Below are 12,082 nucleotides of genomic sequence, written 5' to 3' on the forward strand. Positions count from 1 at the left end.
AGTCCACCAGAGGAGTGTAGCCAGCCCCGCCGACGGGTACACAAGGTGAGCCCTCAGCAACCCCACGGTTATCGGAGTACCCCCTCCGTCAGTCGGCGGTCCAGGGCACTGTGTGTCCGAGTGGATCGCAACGCGATTTTGCGAACCCCACTCCACCACACATCCGTGTGGACCCGTTCCAATGGTCGGCGAGTACTCGTTGGTGAGTGGGATGGAAACCTCTCTACCGTCTGCTTGCCCTTCATGCAGCCACCACACAGCATCTTGGCCCCGTGCCGAGAACTCGTTGGCACCCCAATGGTGGCCTGCTTGGTCTTCACGAGCGAGTCCTCGTTCAAGTGTCCCATACCAGCATGCCAAAGCTCCCACTCACCGCCAACGTCGGCGTATTCGGTATAGTAAGCCATGCCTTGCTGGTAGTCCAACAAGTATGCTTTGCCGCTCTTCTTCCCAGAGGCGATTGCCCTCGTCTTGTTCCATATAATGCACGAATTGCGCTAAGCTCGACGTTCATGCCTCGTTCGGCCACTTTCCCACCGAGAGTAGTCTTCAGTCGAGTCCAGAGATGTGGAATACATCCACCATCTTGATGCGCTTGCCGTCGATGCCTGTCTGATGCACCGAACCAATACCAGCCACCATGATCTTCTTACCGTCAGCGATGATAACGTACATGCCCACCGACACGTCCTGATACTCAAGTATGTCATCACGGTACGGTGTCATGTGAGTGGTCGCTCCACTGTCGATCAACCACCCAGTCGACCGATTCTTTCCCACGGCGAATACCGAGTCCTCGCTGGTGTCACCGTTTGTCCCATTATAGCAGTCCCGCTTCATGTGACCAGTCTGACCACAGCTGAAGCACTTGCCCTTGAAGCCACCAGGCCCTCGCCCACCATTGTTCCTGGAGCTGCCGTGTCCTCACCCGAGGCTGCCAAATCTTCCGCTGTTGTCTCTTCCTCTGAACGAGGCCTTAAGCGCGCGCTAAGTCGATTCCTTCTTCTCCTGCCGCTCGAACTCCTTGAGCAGCTTCTCCTTCACCTCGATCAGCGTGGTGTCCCTACTGTTCTCCACGATCGACGCGATCAGCTCGTACTCCGCGGGCAGGCTGCTGATAAGTAAAGCGAGCTGTCGACTCTCGTCGAGCGGCTCACTGAGGGTTTGGAGACCCACGATGAGCTCGTCGACCCTTCCTCCATTTTGAACTCGTGGAGGCGGCGAGTCATCGTCACGCGGTTGACCATGGTCGTTCGGTTGTAGAAGTCGCGCAACGTGGTCCACGCTTGAATGGCCGTCGTTGCCGACCGAATCTTCGTATGGTGCTCCACCGCCACACCTTGAGCGATTAAACCGAGCGCCTTCATGTCGTTCACAAACCGGGCCTCGGTTACCTTTGCTGGGTCTTGCACGACTTGCACATGCGCCAGTAGCCCCTTCCTCGCAAGCGTCATGCATCGCGAACTCCCAATGGAAGTAGATGTCGCTTCCAAGGATGACTTCAGCCTTTTTGGCGGTCGTGGTCATGGCGGTCTTGTAGCTTGAGCGTCTTGAGGTTGTTAACTTGTAGATTTTGAGTGCTCGTAGTAGGGGAAAAAGCTGAAGTGAGATTCGATTTATCTCCTTAAACTGCTTACAAATATTCCTATCCTCTCCTGTGCTCCCTGCGCTCCCTATGTTCCTCTCATCAACTTGATTACCTCAAACGCCTCGTTAACTTGCCTTCACTATGCTCGTCCACTCACAATCCTCTCCGCTTCCTACAGCCGTCGGATCTGCTTCACCATCGGCTGATGAGTCCTTTCTGGTAGCCTCCGAGCCTTCGCCATCATCCGTTGAGTCCTCGTGGTGGGCTCATCATTGCTAGATCCGTCCACATGGACAATCTGCGAGCACTCGTCGCGCACCATATCAACAAGACAGCACCTCCGGTGGCCTCATGTCCGGTGATTGCACGATGGCTTAGTGTGCGGAGGTTGGTGCTTGGGGAAGTGCGGTCGTGGGAGGTGATGAATATTGATCGGTGCGCTGGATGAGCTCATTGCAGGCGATAGTCTGAAGGATGCGAAGAAAGAAAATATTCCTGCAAGTTGGCGTTAAATAAGCACTAGAATTGGCAGCTACCATAGAGGCCGAGGAGACGGCGACAATGACGGAGGCATGACGGCGGAGATCGTGGAGAAGACGGAGGGCAAGAAGCCCAAGCAGGAATGAATTGCATGTTGAAGCGATAACCGACGAGGATCCTACGGAAACCGAGGTGAAGATCGAACGCGAAAAGAGAACGAGCTGTCTCATTGTCAAATACGAGGCAATATAGGTCTGTCTACTTCCCAAACGTCGTGCATCTTGTGTCGAAAGAAATATGTTGACCCATTGATCAGCAGTTTACTGGATATAATATTTAATATTGGAAACTCCAGTGGGGCTGGTGTTCAGCGAAATGTCGTTTGTTTGTCCGACTAAACGAGTCAGCTGGTATTCGAAATAGTAGTAGATGCGTTATGAATTTTCGAGATAAGTAGCAAAATAGTTATGCAATTAGTTGATGTTCTTTATTCGCCACGTGCGACTACGCACATGAGGTTGGTAAAATCTTCGTCGTCACGATAGGTGTCACTTTAATATTAATGATGCTCCAAGGCAGCTCAAGCCATACGTGTAATACCACAAGTTGTGGTATATACCCCCATTCGCTTTACCATTGAATACACATCAAGTTGAGGGGGGATTGGGTATATAAGAAATAGCTTAAGAGTTTTCTCGTAAGTGAAAAAATATTTTTTGGAAACGTTGAACGCGAAAAGAAGAACGAATTGTATTTAATTTTAGAGAACCAGATGGGATATAATATAATATTTTATGAAGATTCTCGCAGCTTTCACCAAGCATTTTGTTCCTTTTTTTGGCGTCTACTGGATGTCACTGGAGCATGTATGTGACTGGGAATTGTCACAAATCATCGCCACTGCATTCTTCGGTGAGCAAGTAGCCCAACGACTGGCTGGCATGGTCTCACGTGTCGAGACCACGCCGTTAACTATCAATCTCAGACTATTATTTACTTGCTACTACAGTGTATGCTTGGGAACGGGTTGTTTTAAGCCTGTTATCATTTATGTTTGGAGGAGGCTCCCTTTTTCCAATGCGCTTAGACTAAGCGGCTTAGTATTGGCGTTGTAGCGGTCACACTCCGCTTCCGTTGCTGCGGCGTTCCGTGCAAAGGTAGTCGTGTTTCAGCTTTGTCGTGTTGTCGGTGAAAGTCGCCGAGCTTATAATAGTTTGTCAACAACACTTGCAGAATTTGATAGCGGGTACTTTAGCAAGGGTGTACGCTTTGGATTGCTGTCGATGGGTTTGTGGAGATATTGATTCTTGCTTCCTGTGGAACTTGGTGCCACGACAGCGGTCGCTTTGGTGTTTACATTGTCCACTTGTATCGCAACGGTATTAGGACCAACGCTAGTTGTGACGACGTGTAATATGCGCTTTTTCCGCCGTCAGAGCATCGGGTTCTGGTTTGTCTCGGACCAGGCTGCTTACGTCCCCGGGTTCCCCGGTAGCAATTGCGAGCTAGGTAATGCGATTAAGATCTTATACTTTGGGGATTCTGGTTTGTTCGTGGATAGCAAAATCGCGCTTAGTGCAAGAAGCAGCCAGATTATTCAAGCACCATTTCCTGTTTTTAGACAATATTTATCAAACGTCCTGTCGTGCTTTAGTACAGATCAGAGCTCGCAATCGGGTAACCGATTTCGGGTAAAATTCTCATCCGGATCGGGTAGGGTGCGAGTACCCGAATTTTTCCTCGGGTCGGTTTCGGGTACCCGAAATAGAAACATTCACAGAAAGTACAAACTACAGTTCTTAGGTCATTATTAAACAAGCAACCACTCAGTCTCGCTACTCCTATCGACGTAGGAAATAGCGACTAACGTGCAGCTAAATCAATGGAGGCTGCAGAAAGTATGAGCACAAGTCAAGCGTCTTCGCAGGGAAATACGACGAACCAAGCTCGCATCGAAAGACTTGAAACCCTTCGCCGCATGCCACTTAACGACCTTAAGCAAGGTATTAGCCGGATTCTCCAATTATTACATCAGACCCCATCGTCACCTTAAGAGATGACGTCAACACGAAGGCTAATGCTGGGCTCACTTTCGCCACATTTATGAGAAGAAAAAAGGTGTCGAATTTGTCGCTCACAAAAACGGGTTCGTAGCGTGCACCGCCTGCGAAAGAGTATTCGTCTACTTGCGATCAAATGGGAACAAAACTTTGAACGAACATACGAAGAAATGTACCCGAGTTCCCGTAGTCTCTGGAGGTTTTGAGCAATTCCTCTCCAAACAATTGCCACTCCTGATAAAAAGCGCATTATCAAAGCGGCTGCACGAATGTGCTGTACAGACATACGCCCATTTAATATTGTGGCTGGAGAGGGGTTTAGAGCACTTGTTGAAGTCTTTTTTGGATTGGTGTGCGTTCAAAACGACTTTGCGATATCGGTGATCTACTTCCAGTTCCTAACACAGTGCGATGATGCTACAGTAAGACTTCTCTCAGTACTCGCTGCTCACTTCCGATGTCCCGTAGTGCTCGTCAGTCCTGACCCTGATCAGAGGACGGTGTCCGAGTGGCTACATACTTACTGCCCTAAGGATACAGTTACTAGTAGCTACACACACACACACGGCAGCAAATATGCACTCCGTGAGCTCCGTAGAGCAGTAGCCTCGTACAGATAAAACAAGATCCTCCGAACGGGGTGCCGGGGCTAAGCGACCGGGGGCTAAAAGCACTACCCTCTCTTAGGCTTACCAGCGCTCGGCACGGGCTGCAGATACCGCGCAGATCTTGTGGGCTCCTTCTTAAAAACCCGCCAACTCTTTCTCTTCTCTGTACGTTCTTATCGTCCACTCACAGTAACGTTGAGCGTTGTCAACGGCTTCTTGTTGTTGGTTTAGGCAGTGTCTCCACCAGACCGGTGTCGACTCTTCCGCTCGCACTCGCGCGCTTCACGGCAAATGTCCAAGTGATCTCCTACTTCCTATACGTGCAAACTACTGCGACCTGCCACGGGGCTTCACATCCACACGTCACCCATCGACTTCTTTGGCAACCTTTCATCCATTGCGATCTTCGACTATCATTCTGCATCTTCAAGTTGGTCCTGCTGCTTTTCATCGACCGTCGGCTGTCATCGCTTCCTGTCGTACTGGTCCTGCTGGTCCTTGCTCCTTCTTCATCCTCGCTGATCTTCTTACTCCTGCGGTTGCGTTGGGTCCTTCTCCGGCGCCTGTTGCGTTTCTTCAGAGTGCGGGTGCTCCAAGAGGATTTCATCCTCTTACTCTACACTTGTTCGACAAAAAAATAGTGGCGATTTGTGAGCATCGATTCAGCAATCGCTGTGGTGGGGGCTTCTCAGCCGATTTGTGATTTGTGGACTGATTCCGTCCGAAAGCTTACTTATATGTCCATGACATTCCATTATTTGATTGAGCAGTTTGATCTAAACGCTAGAACGCTTCAGGTTAAAGATGTAGAAGGCTTAACCCACACTGCTGAATATATTTTGGGCCTTTTTAGCGAAGCTTTAATGGAGTTTGGTATTCGCGACACATCCCAATGTTCTGTTGTTACAGAGTGCGGTTCTAACATGTGTAGCTCATCTGGAATTCCATCCGTCTACAATTGAATCTCGTGCGCAGATCACAAAATTGCTACAATGATTTCAACTGTCCTTTGTAAGACAACGACAATTGCTGCTGGTGTTCGTTCTGCTCCATTTTATCGATATTTTGATGCCGCTCCAGACGTATTTCAGCTCATCGACAGGTGCAAGGATCTTGTTGCATATTTTAAAAAGAGCAAATTACAGAAAAACTTGGAAAAAAAAACTATCTAACAGGAGAATATTACGAGATGCCTAGTTTCTCGAAAATGCCGCGTTTCGCACGGAGAGGTTTGAATGCTATGCTACTTAAAGCTTGCTTGTCATCATGAATGACAGATGTAAGGCTGTGCCCTCAGATAGCTCTTGTGCAGTCAACTGATCGAAGTTTGTACATAATAGAGAAAGCATGGTAATGTCTAGTCTTTATCAATTTTACTGGTACACTTAGGTCAAACCAATAACTAATAATTAAGCGTTCTGGAAAGCGAGGCCACCGACACTTTACCCTAAGCTGCTAAAAACCCAATAATCAAAGAAAATAATAATATTGTCAGCCCCAACAAAGTGCTTACAATAGGCAAAAAAAAAAAAAAAAAAAAAAAAGCGCAGCGTCTGCGTACTACTTCACTGTAGTTTATGAGTATTGCCGGAGTCCAAAACACATGAATGCAAATTTTTAAACGCGGTTGTCATTTAACCCGGAGGGGCGATAGAATGCGGATAAAACATGAATTGTGTTGCTGTCTTCACCAGTGCCCCGCTTGTTATGCAGTGCCATAATTGACGTGGCCGATTACGCAATATTGCTGTCGACGTACCAGATTATGCAGTATTGCTGTTGGTGAAGTTTGTTGCGAGCTCTTTTCTCTTGCATGGCAACAAAACGGCAACCGCTCATGCATCAAGTTAATTGCGAATGTTCATGATGTGCCTGAGTAAACACGAAGCCAACCTGCACAACTCCGCAAAAGCGCATGACTATATATGACGGTACATGTACAGCAGTCTGTCTGGAGGACAATACAGTAAAACCTTCTTAAATGAAACTTGAGAAACCTGAAATCCTGTCGTACAGGATATTACTTAGTTCACCGAGTCCGATTACGAATGCCAAAACTTTATACGAAATTGTAAGTCATTCTGCGTTTGTATACTCTAGGACTAGCGATGGACGTCCAATGCTAGCAATACATGTGTCATAGCCTGGGTCGCCGATTATGATATTTATATGAATGGAACCCTCAATGTACTCATAAATAGTGTGACGTCTTTTTACGATTCGACTTCATAAATAATGTAATAGCTGTTAGAGATAAATTAAATAATGGTGATCATCTCGTACTTGTATTGATTAGCAAGTTATGAGCTAGAGGAGTTGATCTACAGTAGAAATATCCCATTAGCGGGAATTTTCACGCAGGAAAAGGACCATTTCGAGCGGAATGGGCTGTAGGCCATTACGCTCGTATCCAAGAGTTGCACGCGCAACACTGAAGAAGCCCTCCACCTTGTTCGAGGTGGCAGGGATGCTGCCTACGAGGCAGTACCGAGCTTCTCATGCTTCAAGACGGCGCCGCTTCTCGAGCCGCTGCACAAGCGAGTCCGTCTCGGCTTCTTCACCATGGTTGACCGGGGCACGGTCCACTTGGAGAAAAGGACGAAGAGCTCGTTTCTCCGACGCGGTGAGGCGGGCTCCAGTTCCTTTGAGCACACGGACGCACCCCAACTCAAAGTCTGGGGTGTGAACGATGTTTGCTCGAGGAGCTACGTATATCAGTATTAGTTAGAAAATATTATAATAACAAAAGTGCCATAGCTTAGCGTACCGATATAAGCAGCGAACGCAGGCTGGGCTTCAATAAGCCCGTCGAACCAGACCCTCACGTCCAGCAGGCTCACGTTCTCTCCTTGTAAGGCCTTCAAAACTGACTCAAAGTCCTTGAAATCTGCGTAGAGTTTCTTGAGCTGGCGGTTGTATGCCGGACACGGCAGCAAGTACATAAGCTCTTCGTCGTCTTGGTCCAGGAACTCCAGTAGAGCAAACTAGCGATGCACCATTGAGAAGGTGGACCCCCAGTGGATATCGTGTCAAATTACTGGCCGAAGTGTTGTCTTAAATCTAGTAAAAAAAAAAAAAAAAAAGAACAAACAAACAAAGAAACAAAGAAACAAATAAAAAAATAAAAAATAGCATATTAGTTGCATAATAATAACACAAAATAGTATTAGTACTAATATCAATTGTTCTTACCGAAGCTTTGGGATGTTTAATCGTCCGCAGCTTGGTCATCAGGCCTTGCACAGCAGCAAAATCGTTCTCGTTCTGTGTCATGTGCTGCTGAACGGCCCGATTTAGTCGATGACTAGCGCATCCGACCAGCGGCACTAGCATGATAGTTGCCAATCTTCTGTTCGCTGAACAGTTGTCTCCAAATAGGTACTAGCAGCAACTTAAATCCTTACCAAAATCTTGCTCGAGCATTCCCGCCAAAAAGTCGCGGTGGATACGGGCCGACGGGTCCTCGTCGAGCCCGTTAATCACAGGGGCCATGCTCAGGAGCGCCGACTTAGCAATGCCATTATCTTCGCAATACGCAAACACTGCGACGAAATGTTCGGATGAGTGGGTCCACCCATCGAACATGATGCCAAAGCGTCCGGCGACTCTGCAACAACATCTGCTTCCACGGAACGCGTAATGCCTTCGAGCAGTGCACGCAGAGTTTCCACTGATATCGGCTCCAAGGAAGAGTACCTTATAAAACATAATCACATTAGTATTTCCATTATCAAAAAGTAGTATAGCAATCCGTACCGGCGAGCGAACGTGTTCTCGCAGAACATGAGAGGCCGATTTGCCTTTACAATCCACTCGAGCCAGCCGAATCGGTTCATAGCCGTCCGGTGAGCTTAGTGCGCCACCGAACTGGTCTGAGCTGTTGTGGCAGCGAGCATCTCTTCTTGGAAGGTTGGATGCTCGCTGCGCACATGCTGCATGAGATTGGTGAAGCCATTTCGGCTCGTCTGCTTGCGTATCTTCCAGCAGCGGCAGCGAAAGTACTCCGGCACGGGTTCATCGTACTGGTTACGGCACGGTGAGTAGAAGTACGCCGCAATCTGCGCATTTGAAAAAGTTGAGCGGGGACGAGGCGTAGCTAGCATGAGGTGTAGAGCTTGCAACAGACAGTGAAACTTGGAAAGTGTGGAGACAATGTGTCGTAGAGCTGTTTGGATAGATGGTTGGTTTGGGGAGGCTGAGTGAAGGTAAATGTTACCGCATACTAACCTAAGTATGAATAGTACCTTATCATAAATTATGCGTGAAAAGAGTAATTTGGAGTCATAAATTATAATGTACTACTTTCACGGCTCATAAATAATATAATAATATTTATGATCACTATTGCAAGTGCATTTATTTTTCGACGGCCCTGGTCATAGCAATCGGCCTTTAAATCACTCCTGCCTGTTTTCCAATGTCTCGATGCAATCGACACATCAGCACCTGATCTCTTTCTCATCTGCAAGTCAAACAAGATAATTAAATCAAAAGGTTGACAGTACGAAATCAAGTGTCATGTGCTAATACCAACACTTTTTATTATATTAGTACTTAGTGATTTTTCGATTTCTTCGCTTTGACTGCCACGTGCGCCTCAATAATCCTATATCCCGGACAAAACTACATAACCTAGTTCAAGTTTTGGATGCCAGTCTGTGTTTTAGCTCTAAGGGCATTTCCAGCGGTTGGACCTGTTTTCATGCTCTAACGAGTTGTTTAAGACTCGATTTTTTGTACAACCCGGCACCGAGGAGGTCCCACCGGAATGGTGGTTAACTATATGTATCCCTGTAAAATGCGTGTTCACGCCCCGCTTTTTGGCTTCTAATTTGTTGTGCACTCAACAGAACAGCGACAGAGGGATTGCAAGATGTCGCTAGAAACGACACTGTCATAGGTGATTAAATTCTGTAATTTCTTCTACCCCTCATTAACTGCTGCGTCCACCGACACTCCAACCACAACCGTGCAGCTAGACGGTCACAGCTTCAATTCACTCACGCTGTTTCTCAGTCGTTGGACGTTATTTGCTTTCATCAACACGAAATAGTGAAATCGAGTCAAAGCGAGTCTTATATTAAGACCACAGAGCCAAATATAGGTCCCTAGTGAACTTAAAACCATCAATAGGACCTACAAATGGGAGCGATAAAACTATTCAATCAGCATAATGGCGTTCATTTCCAGGGCACCCGACGTACTGTACTGGCAACAGTGTCGTACCCATGAAGACAACCGTTCACATGTTGTCTAGAAAACAAATTTTGCCAAAGAACCTCGCAATGCTTAACTTCTGCGTAAACTGCTGGGCTGTAGGTATATCCCCGACGGTAAAACAGTAGCTGATCAGCCAACCTGCGTCGATACGGCGATACGAATTGCGCGAGGATCTCAAGAACGAGGCGGATGGCTTCAATGTTGCGCTCGGTACGGAATGACAATAGTTGGGTGCGGATTGATTCCGAGTACACGAAGCTGAATCCCGAGTACAACTATCAGTTTGAACAGGTTTTAGACAAACGGTGGAAACCCGAGTACACTCTGTAGAGAAAAGGCGGAACCTCGAGTACGCAGCGCACACCGGTTTCTGTGCGGTATAATCATCTCATTTATTTCGTCCAATAGTTTAAAAAAAGTATTTACTCCACGTGAACTGAACTTAGATATGATCGTAGAGAAATGATACTTTCCCCGGACAAGCGTTGCTTTTCATCTTTTATCGAAAGAAGACACGAAGCGCTACAAATATACTGGATTCACTACTCACAAACCGAGATGAATACACTGCTATGAAATCGCTTAAGTATTACCAATTCTGACATTAATAAGCGTGTTTTATTCATAATCTTTTTTTTCTTAGCTGTTTTCTTCCGCTTGCTCATCCAAACTTGTTACGTCGAGTCCGATCTTCCGCGATGCAGCGATGATCTCAGCTATGTCTTGGCACTCGTAGAATAGTTCGTCACCGTCGACGAACTTTACACGCCATTGGTAGACACCATTCTTCCTCTGGGCGCCCTTGATCCTGCCGGTGATGAACTCAGTCGTCTCTACTCCATCTTCTTCAAAAATGAAGTCCTTACACACCTGCCAGTTATGAATGTACATGGGCTCTCTCTGTAAGCGTGTGATAAGCTTTGTAGAAAACCTCTTTGCCCCCGTAATGTCAATGGTTAGGGCATTAGGGATCTTCCGCTGACCACCGCTGAGCTTTTTTGTCGGGAGGCGTGTCGCTGCCAAGTCCAAATCGAACTGCTCGTTAATGGACATGGCAGCCACGACGTGCGAGCATGCCCATCCAGTCGACATAAATGCCTTGCAATCGCACCGGTAGAGTTCTCGAATCTCTTTTATCTAAGAAGAAAACACAATAAAATGTTAGCTTTCCTAAACTTTGAGATCCGTAACTATAAATATATAAACAAACAAATCTCACTTTGTCCATAGTGATGACGGGTTGAAGTGCGAACTGGAACCGTAATAGTTGGTTCGGATCACCAATAAATTCAACCTGGTGTAGTGAAAGAGAGTGGAGGTTTATGTCCTGTACAGTGTCAGTCTCGAGAAACCTTCCGTCCTTTGCTTCGCAGTACCTATTCGAAAGCATAGTACAAACCAAAACCTGTAAGCAAGCTTGAACTGAATCCATAAAGCGTAAATCTCACCGAGTCACTCGTTCCTGCGTGACTTCTTCACCAAGGGACATGTAAGTTGAAGTGTTGCAGAACACGGAGCGAAGAATACCCGTTTGCTTCCCTGGATCTCGTTTAATCCTGTGTGCTCCAGTAGCGACATGATCTAACGCCCTCAGAATCATTTGGCTTGGTAGGGGCCCTATACGTAATAAAAGTTATATTTTGGCATAAAGCAGGCAGAAAAAAAAATGAAATTTACCTTCGCAGTAGTGACCAAACGGACCCTTTGGACTGTCAACACCAACCATTGTCAACAATCGCGGCATTGAATCGTCAAGTATCACTCCGGTCTTGGCTCGCTTGAACCTGACACCGCACGTCTTGATAGCTCTGTTATGCGACTCCAGCGCATTTTGCGAGGGTAAAATGCCGGGTATGGCACTCATTGTGTGCCAGCGCGACCACAGCTCCGACAAGTACAACTTAGAGAACCAGTCGGCGTACGCATTTTGCTTGTCATCACGCCACTTACCCGTACACAATTTGGCCATCGCTTTGAACTCCTCTGACGATCGTGCGTGGTGCATCTGCCTAATGTTGATCTCGACATTGTTCTTGAAGTATTCCGAGTACGTGAGCAAGCTGGTCTTTTCACGACACTTCCGCGCCACGTGCGCATAGCAGTCCAGCAGTGTGATGCCTGACCAA

At 47.2% G+C, this 12,082-nt stretch overlaps 5 protein-coding genes across 5 annotated transcripts; 2 read left to right on the forward strand and 3 right to left on the reverse strand.

Annotated features, from left to right (window-relative positions):
• Positions 1-1,877: 1,877 nt before the first annotated feature.
• Positions 1,878-2,214, forward strand: PPTG_24276 (hypothetical protein; the record flags this gene model as incomplete). The annotated part of the gene is made up of 2 exons (XM_008916065.1): positions 1,878-2,023; positions 2,130-2,214. The coding sequence occupies 2 exons, from the start codon at positions 1,878-1,880 to the stop codon at positions 2,212-2,214; spliced, it is 231 nt and encodes a 76-aa protein (XP_008914313.1).
• A 648-nt stretch (positions 2,215-2,862) lies between these two features.
• Positions 2,863-4,734, forward strand: PPTG_24277 (hypothetical protein; the record flags this gene model as incomplete). The annotated part of the gene is made up of 4 exons (XM_008916066.1): positions 2,863-2,980; positions 3,455-3,613; positions 3,964-4,071; positions 4,679-4,734. 4 exons carry the CDS (start codon positions 2,863-2,865, stop codon positions 4,732-4,734), a joined length of 441 nt encoding a protein of 146 aa, XP_008914314.1.
• Positions 4,735-6,999: 2,265 nt separating this feature from the next.
• Positions 7,000-8,228, reverse strand: PPTG_24278 (hypothetical protein; the record flags this gene model as incomplete). Its single annotated transcript, XM_008916067.1, has 4 exons — positions 7,000-7,441; positions 7,504-7,720; positions 7,929-8,092; positions 8,141-8,228. The coding sequence occupies 4 exons, from the start codon at positions 8,226-8,228 to the stop codon at positions 7,233-7,235; spliced, it is 678 nt and encodes a 225-aa protein (XP_008914315.1). The 3' UTR covers positions 7,000-7,232.
• A 2-nt stretch (positions 8,229-8,230) lies between these two features.
• On the reverse strand, positions 8,231-8,572 carry PPTG_24279 (hypothetical protein; the record flags this gene model as incomplete). Its single annotated transcript, XM_008916068.1, has 2 exons — positions 8,231-8,432; positions 8,493-8,572. 2 exons carry the CDS (start codon positions 8,570-8,572, stop codon positions 8,231-8,233), a joined length of 282 nt encoding a protein of 93 aa, XP_008914316.1.
• Positions 8,573-10,595: 2,023 nt separating this feature from the next.
• Positions 10,596-11,961, reverse strand: PPTG_18013 (hypothetical protein; the record flags this gene model as incomplete). The annotated part of the gene is made up of 4 exons (XM_008916069.1): positions 10,596-11,093; positions 11,176-11,332; positions 11,405-11,573; positions 11,634-11,961. The coding sequence occupies 4 exons, from the start codon at positions 11,959-11,961 to the stop codon at positions 10,596-10,598; spliced, it is 1,152 nt and encodes a 383-aa protein (XP_008914317.1).
• Between the last annotated feature and the right edge of the window lie 121 nt (positions 11,962-12,082).

This window comes from Phytophthora parasitica (genome assembly GCF_000247585.1).
Source record: "Phytophthora parasitica INRA-310 unplaced genomic scaffold supercont2.79, whole genome shotgun sequence".
NCBI lineage: Eukaryota > Oomycota > Peronosporomycetes > Peronosporales > Peronosporaceae > Phytophthora > Phytophthora nicotianae.